We start from the raw sequence: 13748 nt of genomic DNA, 5'->3' as shown, positions 1-13748 counted from the left end.
GCATGCAACGCTGGAAATGGGGTCCAATGTTACAAGTTAACGATTTATTTTGTAAGTTTATGCACAGATTTTTAATCTCCATTAATTTTAAGCATTTTTGAGTTTCTGTAATACCACGAAATTTGGGAAAACTTTTATTTCCAGTATTTTTATTACTTGAGAAATTCAGAAACTTTCTAAACCATGCTGTATTACAGAGTAAAATGCTCCAAACTAAAGGGAGACTACATATAAATATACTTCAACCGAGTATGGAATGAAGAACTTGTAGCATTTTGCCTCATTTTCTATTTGGAACGTGAAAAATTCGTGTTAAAAACTGCTTAAAACCGGTTTTGGATGATGGTTAAAACCACAGCGAAACCCTGCACAACAGAAATTAAAAGATTCATCAAACTGCACATTTCCTTTACATATACACGCGTCCTTTTGCATGAGACAAAATACATAAGAAATCCAGACTCCATCTTATCCAGAAATCTTCTTGTCCAGCTCTCGCTCAAATTCCATTTTGATAAAAGCCCCACATAATTCTGATGTGAGTGTAAAGTCGAAAAGATATCACTCGGATAAGAGGAGAGGAAATTAATTCTGATTCTTACCAAAATTTCAGAGATTGTGGACGCACGCATATTTCCCCCAGAGGCACGAAAATCGTCTCAATTTGCATGGAATAATTAATTACTAACCAATCAGCCTCACCACCACCGTCGTATTTACTGTGGCACGATTTTCTTGCTTAATCTTCCACACAGAAATCATTACTCTGCATTTTGCTGGCTTATTGGTAGATCAGTTAATACGAGACTTGGCAGATAAGCAAAGATATCTCTCCGTCGCAGGGAGACAGAGACCAACAAGCTCACAGCCAAACAAGAGCTCACTTCCTGGTCCAGGAATTTCCTCAAATTTTAAACATTTCCACTCGGTTTGCATTGAGAAAAAGAGAGCAGGACGATACAAAGGAAGGAAGCTGGACGTCGGCTTAAAATCGTGGAAGTCTGGAAAGATTTTTAACTCCGCACTGGAACCGACTGCATCCCGATCAGATGCAAATTCACGGAAGGAGTCGTAGGTAAGGCTGCATTCTGAATTTCCACACAAAATGTCTTTTAACTCCTCGAGATGCTGACCTAAGAATAATAATATTTTGTGTAGCGAAAGGGATCGAATTTTGCTAGCGGAGGAACTTAACGCGACGTTGCCAATGGAGGTCAACCGTACTACGCAGCAAAAATTGCCAAGACGAGAGAAAACACTCGTCACCACAACGGAAAAAGGGGACCGTTTTCAAAAGAAAGGACGACTTTCTCCTCACTCCGCCAAACCACGTGCGCCAACAGCACGTAACGAAAACCACGTGCAGTCCTCTTCAGCTAACAAGGGGCCATCTTTAGTCAAGAAATTACCTCAAATTGCCCATAACAAAATCTTCCTCTGCAAAATATGCCTACGTCCCTTCACCAACGCAACCAGTGCTCACGTCCATGCCCGCACATTGAAACATTTCCATTCAGTTTTTACATTGAGAAAAAGAGAGCAGGACGACACAAAGGAAGAAAGCTGGACATCGGCTTAAACTCGTGGAAGGGCTTGAAACACTGGAAATATTTTTTTATGAACCGACTGGATCCCGAACCCAACGAAGGAGTCGTAGGTAAGATTGCATTCTGAATTTCCATACAAAATCTCTCTTTTAACTCCTCCAGATGCTGACCTAAAAATAATATTTTGTGTAGCGGAAGGATCGATTTTTGCAAGGGGGGCAACTTCCGAGCAGAACGAGACGTTACCAATGGAGGTCAACCGTACTACGCAGCAGAAATTGCCCCCACGACAGAAAGCGACCGTTCCCACAACGGAGAAAGGGGACCGTTTTCAAGAAAACGGAGGACTTCCACCTCATTCCATCCAACCACGACCACCACCACGTGACGATAACCACGTGCCCTCGCCCTCAGCTAATTAGAGGCCAACAAAAGTCAAGAAATTACCCCACGTTGCCAATAAGAAATTCTTCCCATGCAAAATCTGCCTGCGTCCCTTCACCAACGCAACCTCTGCTCACCTCCACGCCCGCACCCACCTCAACCCCCACGAGCTGAAGAAGTCCTCACTTTTCTATGAGAAGTGCCCCCACTGCCAAAAAGTGTTCTTCATTCGTCAACACTTGACCATCTCTTGGTCCACTTGAGTCGAGAGGAGCGCGCGGAGGTGCAGCAGGGATGTCGACACGTCTGCTACTTCTGCACCAAACGGTTCCTAAGGTCATCCCATCTCAATCTTCATCTTGTCGTCCACACGAAGGAAAAGTTGGGCGGGACGTGTCACACTTGTCGAAAAGTGTTCTCCTCCAAACGAGCCCTGATCAGACATCGGTTCGCCCACCTCTCCGAAGATGAGAAGGTCGCCCTCGTGAAGCAAGGGTCGAGTCGAGAGTGCCTCTTCTGTCAGAAGAAACTCCCCGATAACCGGGCTTATCATTCTCACCTGGTCTCCCACACGAAGGAGAAACCATTTCGCTGTGACCAGTGTGGGGTGCTGTTCGCTCATAAGTACGATTTAAATAAGCACGCGCGCACTCACAGCCCGGATCCGCGACCTTTCAAATGCAGCGAGTGCGACCATGCCTTCAGTCGAAGAGAATATCTGGTGAGACACAAGAAGATAGTTCACCGGAAGTTGAAGGACATCGAGTGCCTCCAGTGTTCCAAGAAGTTTGGGACCAAGGGTCACATGGTGACACACGTGAAGGGTGTTCACCTCAAGAGAAGGCATCCCTGCCCCCACTGCGGCAAGACGTTCGCGCAGAAAGGCTATCTTGGGACACATTTGAAGAAGCTTCATCAATCACTTCATCAAGCGAGTCAATCACTTCGCTATGGAGCCTCGAGAGTTTGGGCATTACAGATCCAGCGGAAGTGAAGAGCAAAACGGAGAGAGAAGAGGACACATTATGGAAGTTTCAAGAAACTGTCAAGCAGAATGAAGAGGGGCGGTATTCGGTTCGACTTCCGTGGATAGTTGAGAACCCCAATATTCCAGACAACCGAATAATAGCAGAGAAGAGGCTGGTGTCTGGAACCAAAAAGCTATTAGAAAAGAATAAGATCAATGACTACGGAGTGTTATTCAAACAATGGGTGGAGGAAGGATTTGTAGAAGAGGTCAGCACTCAGGATAACTGCAGTAAGGAGAGAGGAGTGCATTATCTTCCCCACCATCCGGTATTCAAGCCGCAAAGTTTGACCACTCCGGTGCGCCCAGTTTTCGACGCCTCGTGTAAAACTGGACGCAACCCGTCACTGAATGACTGCCTGGAGAAGGGGCCCAACCTGCTGGAACTAATCCCCTCTTTAATTTTACGCTTCCGGGGGAAGAAAGTTGGAGTAATAGCGGACATCCGGAAGGCGTTCCAGATGATAGAGGTGGATCCAGTGGACCGGGATTATTTAAGATTTCTGTGGTGGGAGGACGAGACGAAGAGAACAGAAATCAAGATATTTCGGCATAAGAGAGTCGTCTTTGGGGTGAATAGCAGTCCATTTCTACTGGGAGCGGTAATATCGTCGCATCTCGACACCACCGTGCCCGAAGAGAAAGTGGTAGCGAAGCAAGTGGCGAAATCATTTTATGTCGACAAGCTCGTCACGTCAGTGGACACGGTGGGAGAATTAGAAGATTTGAGAGAAAAGGCAACCCGACTTCTCGCCTCAGCAAAGATGGAGCTCCGCCAGTGGGAGTGTAGTGAGTGCCAACCTGGACCTGGCAGCGACTACATCTCTCACTCGGTCACGAGCGTCCTCGGGATGAAGTGGGATAAGGTGCAGGACTGCCTATTTGTCAATATTCCGAAGATTGAACTACCGGAAGTTATCACGAGAAGGACACTTTTGTCGCACACCCAGAGCGTGTTCGACCCGATGGGATATCTTAGCCCCGCCACCATCATCCCCAAAATATTATTGCAAGAATCGTGGAAAGTGAACAAATCGTGGGATGATGGTTTGGATGAGAAGATGCAGAGAGAATTTAGAGAGTGGTGGGGCCAGATTGGATTAATGGAGAAAGTGTGTATCCCTCGGTACATTGGAATTGGAATTCGGACTACCTACCAACTTCACGGGTTTTCCGACGCAAGTAGATTTGCATACGCAGCGGCAGTATTCGTAAGAGTGGATGACGGCGAAAGGATCAAGTGTCATCTACTTCAAGGAAAGTCAAGAGTAGCTCCATTTCGACCTACCACCACAATACCGAGATTGGAATTAATGGGATGCGTCATATTAGCAAGATTGATGTCGACCGTGGTGGAGGCGTTATCATTGCAGTCAATTGAGAAGTTTTATTGGAGCGATTCGTCTACTGCGCTAGCGTGGATAAAAAGAAATAATGAGTGGGGGACATTTGTGGGAAATCGCGTAAAAGAAATCTGCAAATTGTCATCCCCAGATGAGTGGTCACATGTCCCAGGAGTGATCAACCCAGCGGACCTTCCATCAAGGGGTTGCTCCCCGCAGAAGTTAGTAGACAGTAAATGGTGGGAGGGACCAGCATGGTTGTCAAAACCGAAGGAAAATTGGCCAACCGGACAAGAAGATACAGACGACGAGGCGGTGGATAAAGAGAAGAAGAAGATTAGTGTCTCACTCGTGGCGATGGGGGCAGCGGTCCCATGGTACGCACAGAGATACTCTCTCGCCTCCCGCAATATACGACTAATTGCCTGGATGCTTCGATTTGTGGCAAGATGTAGACGAGCTAAAACTGGATCTGGAAATCTCACACAAGAAGAGTTATGGAATGCGGAGAAAGTTGTGACGAGGATGATCCAGTCTGAAACATTTGGTGAAGAAAGGTGGAAGAATAAAGCTCACTTAAAAATCAAGCGATCCGCAGATGGACTTCTAGTCGTCGAGGCAAAGTTGGTTAATAGCGAAGATGAGAGAAATTACAAATTCCCAATACTACTCCCTCATTGACACGAGTTTGTGGCACAATTAATCCGAGAAGAGCATTTACGCCACGCACATGGGGGATTCAGTTTCTCATGGGAAAATTGAGGGAAAAGTTCTGGATAATTCAGTCACGTCGGGCCATCCGGAAGATTGTAAATAGATGTGTAAGATGTCGGAGGTTTGCTGCAAAAAGTTGCGAAGTTGAGGCAGCACCACTTCCAAAAAATCGGGTTTTGGACGCCGCAGTGTTCCAGATCACTGGAGTGGACCTCGCCGGCCCCTTATTTCTTGCTGACGGGAGCAAAGTTTGGATTGTTCTCTTCACGTGCGCCGTGTACAGAGCCGTACACTTAGAGTTGGTCGCGGCGTGCTCTACAGAGGCATTTATTCTCGCATTGTCGAAATTTATCAGCAGAAGAGGGAGGCCAACGACAATCTATTCGGATAATGGTACAAATTTTGTGGGCACCGACAACATTTTTAAGAAATTGGACTGGAAAAAGATTGAGTCAACAGCAAGCGTACAGAAGATTCAATGGATTATGAATCCTCCTTCAAGTCCGTGGTGGGGAGGATTCTGGGAACGATTAGTAAGAAGTGTTAAGGATTTACTGAAGAGAATGTTGGGCAAATCTAGAGTCAATTTGGAGCAACTCTCAACCTGTATTTGCGAAGTGGAGAGTGTAATTAACGCCCGCCCCTTAACATATGTAACAGAGGATAATGATGACCTCATCCCTTTGACACCGTCAATTTTCATGCAGAGTCAGACGAGAGCAGAGTTTCCCGAATTGAGAGAAGTGGACCAGGGGGCTCTAATTACAGAATATAAAGCGATGCAGATCCTCAGAAGAGAATTGAGAGAGAGATTCCGCAAGGAATATTTGGGTCTGCTGGTGCAAAGAGGAAATGAGAAAGAAGGTCAATGAACAATTAACCTTGGATTTGAGAAAAGGTTAACAAGAGGTAGAAAAGAGTCGTAGTTTAGAATAGGAACAGAGCAGACTTACTGCTGAGACAGTGGTCCTAATAGTGGACAATTGGTGTAATAATTAGTGAGTTAATTGTGACAATAAATTGGCGTTGCATTAAAGAGATCGTCATTTGTTGTTCACATATTATTTTGCACCGTTTCTCGGAGGAAAGCAGAAGTCTCATCCTTTCAACCGGCGAAGAGACTACACCCACCCAAACCTGAATAGGCTCGCTGCTGGTAGTGGGAGTGGCTATTCAAAAGACGGGATGGAGACGCAGCATAAATTGCAGAAAGCGACCGTCCCCACAACGGAGAAAGCGGAAAGTGCTCCAAAGAACGGACAACTTCCTCCTCACTCCGTCCAGCCACGGCCAACAGCACGTAGCGACAACCACGTGACCTCAGCTAACAGGGGGTCATCGAAACCCAAGAAAATACCGCAAATCGGCAATGAGAAAATCTTCCCATGCAAAATATGCCTTCGCCCAATCACAAACCCGACCAGTGCTCACGTTCACGCCCGCACCCACCTCAACCCCCACGAGCTGGAACAGTCCTTACTTTTCCGCAAGAAATGCCCCCACTGCGAAAAAGTGTTCTTCCTTCGTCGCGACTTTACCGACCACGTGAATGCGCACGAAGGTCGGAAGAACCATGCCTGCCCCACCTGCAAACAGAAGTTCACCACGAAAGCGCATTTGACCACGCATCTCTTCGTCCACCTGAGCCGCGAGGAGCGCGCGGAGGCGCGGCAGGGGTGGCGACACGGCTGCTACTTCTGCAGCAATCCATTCCAAAGTCCATACCACCTCACTCGTCATCTGCTGACCCACACGACGGAAAAAGTGGGCGGGAGGTGTCCCACTTGTGGAAAAACGTTCACCTCCCAACATTCTCTGACCAATCGTCGTTTCTCCCACCTCTCCGAAGACGAGAAGGTCGCCCTCGTGAAGCAGGGTTCGGGTCGGATGTGCCTCTTCTGTCAGAAGATATTCCCCGACAACCGCACATATGAAGTCCACCTGGTTTCCCACACGAAGGAGAAACCATTTCCCTGCGACCAGTGTGGGAAGCAGTTCAGTTTCAAGTCTCACTTAAACATACACAAACGGATTCACACTTCGAACCCAAAACGGTTCAAATGCGACGAATGTGGTCAAGCGTTTAGTCAGAAACATCACCTGACCAGACACCAGAAGACGGTGCACCGGAAGTTGAAGGACATCGCGTGCCTCCAGTGCGGCAAAATGTTCGGCACGAAGAGTGACATGGTGACACATTTGAACAATATTCATCTCAAGAGAAGGCACCCCTGCCCCCAGTGCGGACACACATTCTCGCATAAATCCAGTCTAAGGAGACACTTGAAGAAGATTCATCCCCAAGATTAAAGTACTTATAATCCAAAACCACGTACAAGCAAATGGAATAATAACTCTGATACTTTGTATTTTTATATTTGCTGATTTCACTATTTATGACAAGTTCATAGTTCTCGTATGACCGATAAAAATGGTATAATCGAATTTTTAATTTGTAATAATGACACACTTTTTGTTACCGTGTTGACGATTTTTATGTAATTAGTAAAGTATTTCCGTTTTTTATAAAACTCTCCTGGCGTCTCGCTCCCATTTTTCCATGCGCCGACACAAATGCAGCGCTGGACCAGTGACGACGATATGTTTCACCGTGACGAGAAGAAAGACCAATTTGTGAATCACACTTAAATCGTGCAGGGTTCCTGTTGCATATAGCAACGGACGAAGGTGGACAAATAATTCTGCAGGAAATCTCAGTTAGCATACATTACACGTTATTATGATACCCAAACCTCAATAATTGATGAAGCGTGGTGCAATTTCTTATCGTGAGGATTCCATCAAAAATCTCTAAAATTCCAGCATAATCTTCATTCCGTTGGAAACTTCCATTTTATTTGAGAAAGAAAATCAGGCAGTGTTTCTCTCCACCAGAAATGAAACCATACTTCGGCCGGAGATGGATGAGAATAAATCTATCCAGAATTCCTCTTGTCCAGCCTTCGCTCAAATTCCATCTTGACAAAAGTGCCACATAATTCTGATATGAGTGAAATGGCGAAAAGATATCGGTCGGATAAGAGCAGAGGAAATTAATCCTGATTCATAGCCACATTTCAGAGATTATGAAAGCACACAAATTTCTTCCAGAGGTGAACGAAAATCGTCTCAATTTGCATAGAATAACTAATGAATGAGCATCATCACCACCGTTTTGCTTTTGTGCCATGATTTTCTTGCTTAATTCTCCACACACAAATATGTAATTCTTCATTTTGTTGCCGTTTCGGATACGCAGAAAAGCCAAGTCATCTCTCGTCCGAGAGACCAACGAGCTCTCCAGCAAGCAAGAGCTCACCTCCTTTTTCCAGAAATTTCCTCAAAGTTTCAATATTTTCACCCAGTTTACATCGAGAAAAAGAGAGCAGAACGTCGTAAAGGAAAGAAAGCAGGACGAGCTGAGTGAATGTCTCTTGACAATTGGGAAGAAGCTGACAATTGGGAAAGTTCGACGAGAGAAAACTTTTTCACTCCAAAAACACGTCCAAATTTGAAAAACGAACCGTTGGTAAGATTGCATTCGTAATTTTCATATAAAATCTTTCCTTATTCAACTCGAAATGCTGACTTAAAAATATTCTGCGCAGAGAAAGGCTTCTTAGCGGGGCAACTTCCGAGTTGGACGACACGTTCCAGTTGGACAAGATGGTTTTCCATCAGAAGTTGCTCGTCCCCACAACGGAGAAAGTGGAAGGAGGTGAAAGTTTTCAGGAGAACGAACAATTTTCCGTACAACCACGACCAACAGCACGTGACGATAACCACGTGCTTGCCCCTTCAACTAGCCACAGGTCACCAAAAGCTAAGAAATCTCCCCTCCAACTTAGCAGAAAAGGGAAGAAGCGTGATCGTCTCTTCATGGGGAAAACTTTCCCATGCAAAATCTGCCTGCGTCCCTTCAACAACGCGACTAGTGCTCACACACCCCTCAACCCGGACGAGCTGGAACGGTCTTCAATTTTCCATGAGAAATGTCCCCACTGCGAAAAGGTTTTCTTCACTCGTCACCAGCTTACCAACCACGTGAACGCGCACGAGGGTCGGAAGAACCACGCCTGTCCCACCTGCAAGCAGAAGTTCACCCAAAAACCCCACTTGACTGCGCACCTATTCGTCCACATGAGCGGCGAGGAGCGCGCGGAGGTGCGGCAGCGCTGGCGACACGTCTGCTACTTCTGCAGCAAACGGTTCAAAATTCTATCCCATCTCAGTCGTCATTTGCTGGTCCACACGAAAGAAAAGTTGGGCGGGAGGTGTCACGTGTGTGGAAAATCGTTCTCCTTGAAGCAAATCCTGGCCAGGCATCGGTTCACCCATCTCTCCGAAGACGAGAAGGTCGCCCTCGTGAAGCAGGGGACGAGTCGAGAGTGCTTATTCTGCCAGAAGAAATTCCCCGATAACAGCACTTATCATAAGCACCTGGTCTCCCACACGAAGGAAAAACCCTTTCGTTGCGACCAGTGTGGGAAATTGTTCCCTCGTAGTAAAAGCTTACAATTGCACAAGCTTATTCACACTTCGGAGCAAAAACTGTTCAACTGCGACGAGTGTGAGAAAGCGTTCACTAGTAAACAAAATCTGGTCAGACACGAGAAGACCGTTCACCGGGGGCTGAAGGACATCGCTTGTTCCGAGTGCGCCAAGAAATTCGGGACGAAGGGTGACATGGTGCGACATGTGAAGAGTGTTCATACCAATATCCGCCACCCCTGCCCCCACTGCGGGGTGACATTCACGCAGAAATGCCATCTTGGGAGACATTTGAAGAAGTTGCATGCTTAAGATCATTCTGCTCATCAAAAGCAAATTCAAGAATAACTTTTATATATTTTGTATTTTTATGTTTTCTTGATTTCACTGTTTATGACAAGTTAATGATTCTCCTAAGACTGATAAAAATGCCATAATTGAATTATTAAGGTTTAAACATAACCCGATTTTTGCTTTCTTTTTACCCTGATTTTTATGTAGTAAAGTCATTCTGTTTTGTGTAAAACTAACTCTGCTCGCGTCTCGCCCCCATTTTCCCATGCGCCGACACAAATGCAAGGCTGGATCAGTGACGACGACGTATTTCATCGTGACGAGAAGAAGCGTCAATTTGTGCATCACATGTAAATCGTGCGGGGCTCAGACGGAGGTATTTGCAGGGTGGTTGTGGTTTCTGTGGTGTAATGAATCGCGAGAATGATTGATTGAGATTCTGTGCCGCATATGGACAGTGTTATATTGTAATGCAAGAAAATCGTGTGTCAAGTAAGACGGATGATGATGCTTTTGATCATTCGCCAATTATTACTCCATGCAAATTGAGCCTCTTTGAATCTCGTAGTCAGTCCCTCTGCCAAAAAGGCGACAAAATGCGGATTAATTTCTGCCTTGAGAATACAGCAACGGGACGGGACGGTAGCCGAAGAAAATCATGCCTTAAAATGATGGTTGTGATGATGCTCATTAATTATTTCATGCAAATTGTCCAGCCCTGGGAGAAATCTGCACCTCCACAATCTCGCAATTTTTTTATGAATCCGAATTCCTTTCCTCTCCTACTGCTGTTTTTTACATTTTCATTCGTGTATACCAAAATTATGTGGCAGATTCACCAAAATGAACCACTGTAGCGGAATATGAAGTAAGAAATTCTGCATTTGGAGTCTGGATTTCTTAACTTTTCTCATGCCAGGTGACCCATGCATGCATATTTAATTTAATGGAAATGAGCACCTTGATAAGTTCTTTATGCAATGTAAATTGTTCACTTTTCTGGACGACTTTGTATGTATCTTTATTGCATAAATAGCCAGTAGCTCTTGCAAGTCACAATCACATAGTTAGTTACATAGTTAAGTCAAATTTTAGATTATAATAATTGTGATAGTAGTAGTCAGGGGAGTAGAGGGAAAACCAGACTTTGGTGGTCGGTCTGGAAAACCTCTACCTGAACTGGGAATGATGCCCAGTTCACCATTCGGCCCTGACTACCTGTAAAACCCAGGTTCGACCAATGCAAGACAGAGATTATAGGCGATTTACATATGAGGAAAAATGGTGACATCCAAATGAATAGGCGCCGTGCTGGCGGAGACACGACGGGTTCTGGGCTGGAGCGGAGCGTCCATGGACCACAAACTAACAAATGACCCATCAGGGTTCGGCCTAAGTGACCCCATAAAGGGGCCATAAAACACCCCACAAACTAACCTCTCCCACCGCAGCACATGACTAGGTCATGGGAACCCCGTAGACCTACCCCAGCCGCCCCCACCAGCACTGCACACACTCACTCTTCCGTCGACCACTCCCACATGCTCACCACCCCAACATATCAAACAAAGGTCTTACCTGGGGGAGCTCCTCCAAAGCGTAGATCCTCCAGTGCACAGGGTCCGACGAGATCCATCTTCGCCTGATGGCTCAGCTTGTCGTTGCTGGGACGGGTGTGGCAGGGGGTGTCACCAGGCACGCAGGTGGGAGGAGTGAGTGGACGAGGCTCACATGGCGAAAAAGCCTTGGGACACACTTAACTGGCCCTGGCACACCCGCGACCCAGATGGAAGAGGATCCAGATGCAGAGCGAGAGAGAGACACGTCTTGCACAGGAGGAGGCTAAAGAGGAACTCCTTTCTGGACGACTTTTATGGATGCAAAAAATCTCGCAAAAATAGTACATTTGTTTTCAGCTTGTCATCTCTATGCTACATAAATTCTTGAGTTCGTATGTATGTATGTCACTTCTACTGGAAGAAATTTGCATATGCGTGCAAAATATTGATGATCAGGACGGACTTGCGATTGTCTTGTTTAATTCTCCACATAGAAAAAGCAGTTTGTTGGTTTTTTGGGTGGAGGGACCGACTACGTAAAACTCTTCGTTGGTGGGATATGCAGATAAGCGAAGCCATCTCTCTGTCCGAGGGAACAGTGACCAACAAGCTCCCAAACAATCAAGAGCTCACCTCCTCCAGAAACTTGCCAAATTTTGCACATTTCCACCCAGTTCACATCGAGAAAGAGAGGGCAGAACGACGCAAAGTAAAGAAAGCTGGATGTCGGTTTAAAATCGTGGATCCGCCAGAAACGAAGGATTCGACGAGGGAAAAATTTTTTGCTTCCGAACCGACTGCATCACACGCCCAAACTTGAAGAAGAGGTCGTTGGTACGATTACTATATCTAAATTTTCATATAAAATCTATCTCCTGATTCTGCCCTAATAATAATGTTAAATAATTTGTGTAGTGACAGGGTTCGAGTATTGTTAGCGGGGTAATTTCCGAGCAGAACCAGTGGACGGGATGGAGGTCAGCGATGCACACCAGAAATTACCCAGAAGACAGCAAGCGACCGTCCCCACCACGGAGAAAGTGGAAAGTTCTCAAGAGAAAGGACAACTTCCTCCACGCTCCGTCCAACCACGACAACCACCACGTGCCCTGGCCCCCAACTTCCAACAGTTTATCAAATCCCAAGAAAATCTTCCCATGCAAAATATGCTTTCGCCCCTTCACCAACGCCACCAGTGCTGCCCGCCACGCCCACACCCACCTCAACCCCCACGAGCTGGAGAAAACTTCAATGTTCCATGCAAAGTACCCCCACTGCGAAAAAATGTTCTTCATTCCGCGCGACTTTACCAATCACCTCTTCGTCCACCTGAGTCCCGAGGAGCGCGCGGAGGCGCGGCAGGGCTGGCGACAAGTCTGCTACTTTTGCAGCAATCCATTCCAAAAGGTGTCTCATCTCAGTCGTCATCTTGTGACCCACACGACGGAAAAGTTGGGAGGGAGGTGTCACATTTGTCGAAAAACGTTCACCACCAATGATTCCCTGGCCCTTCATCGGTTCGCCGCCCATCTCTCCGAAGAAGAGAAGGTCGCCCTCGTGAAGCAGGGTTCGGGTCGGATGTGCCTCTTCTGTCAGAAGATACTCCCCGACAACCGGGCTTATCGTTCTCACCTGGCCTCCCACACGAAGGAGAAGCCCTTTCGCTGCGACCAGTGTGAGAAGCAGTTCAGTGCGAAAAGTAACTTAAATCTGCACAAGCGCATTCACACTTCGAACCCAAAATGGTACAAATGCGACGAATGTGGTCAAGCCTTCAGTCATAAACATCACCTGACCAGACACCAGAAGACGGTGCACCGGAAGTTGAAGGACATCGCGTGCCTCCAGTGCCCCAAGATGTTTGGCACGAAGAGTGACATGGTGACACATGTGAACAATATTCATCTCAAGAGAAGGCACCCCTGCCCCCAGTGCGGTCACACATTCTCGCAGAAATCCGGTCTAAGGAGACATTTGAAGAAGATTCATCCCCAAGATTAAAGTACTTCTAATCCAAAACAACCAAGCAAAATCAATAATAACTTTTATACTTTGCATTGTTATTAATACTTTCTTAATTTCACTGTTTATGACGAGTTCATTATTTTCGTACGACTGATAAAAATAGCATAATCGAATTTTTTATTTGTAATAATGACCCCATTTTTGACCACAACGATTTTTATGTAGTAAAGTATTTCTATTTTTTATAAAACTCTGCTCCTTTCTCGCTCCCATTTTTCCATGCGCCGACACAAATGCAAGGCTGCACCAGTGACGACGACATATTTCATCGTGACGAGAAGAAGGGTCAACTTGTGCATCACACTTAAATCGTGCAGGGCTCAGGTTGCAGGTTGCATATCCGAACTGACCAGGATGAACAAAT

The 13748-nt window shown here is 46.1% G+C and overlaps 4 protein-coding genes across 4 annotated transcripts; all 4 read left to right on the top strand.

Annotated features, from left to right (window-relative positions):
* The first annotated feature begins 2609 nt into the window (after positions 1–2609).
* On the top strand, positions 2610–5887 carry LOC118437914. The gene is made up of 2 exons (XM_035857463.1): positions 2610–4924; positions 5014–5887. The coding sequence occupies exons 1-2, from the start codon at positions 2610–2612 to the stop codon at positions 5885–5887; spliced, it is 3189 nt and encodes a 1062-aa protein (XP_035713356.1).
* Positions 5888–6200: 313 nt separating this feature from the next.
* Positions 6201–7325, top strand: LOC118432936 (gastrula zinc finger protein XlCGF8.2DB-like). The gene has a single exon (XM_035857461.1). It carries the CDS (start codon positions 6201–6203, stop codon positions 7323–7325), a length of 1125 nt encoding a protein of 374 aa, XP_035713354.1.
* Positions 7326–8279: 954 nt separating this feature from the next.
* Positions 8280–9968, top strand: LOC110856918 (zinc finger protein 708). The gene is made up of 2 exons (XM_035857525.1): positions 8280–8544; positions 8624–9968. Exon 2 carries the CDS (start codon positions 8682–8684, stop codon positions 9816–9818), a length of 1137 nt encoding a protein of 378 aa, XP_035713418.1. The 5' UTR covers positions 8280–8544; positions 8624–8681; the 3' UTR covers positions 9819–9968.
* Positions 9969–11498: 1530 nt separating this feature from the next.
* On the top strand, positions 11499–13574 carry LOC110857087 (zinc finger protein 83). The gene is made up of 2 exons (XM_022105692.2): positions 11499–12193; positions 12275–13574. The coding sequence occupies exon 2, from the start codon at positions 12344–12346 to the stop codon at positions 13358–13360; it is 1017 nt and encodes a 338-aa protein (XP_021961384.1). The 5' UTR covers positions 11499–12193; positions 12275–12343; the 3' UTR covers positions 13361–13574.
* The last annotated feature ends 174 nt before the right edge of the window (positions 13575–13748 follow it).

The sequence above is a fragment of the Folsomia candida genome, unplaced genomic scaffold, assembly GCF_002217175.1.
Source record: "Folsomia candida strain VU population unplaced genomic scaffold, ASM221717v1 Fcan01_Sc017, whole genome shotgun sequence".
NCBI lineage: Eukaryota > Metazoa > Arthropoda > Collembola > Entomobryomorpha > Isotomidae > Folsomia > Folsomia candida.
Note: the sequence above shows the minus strand (reverse complement) of the source record. Positions and strands in the feature narration are given on the sequence as shown.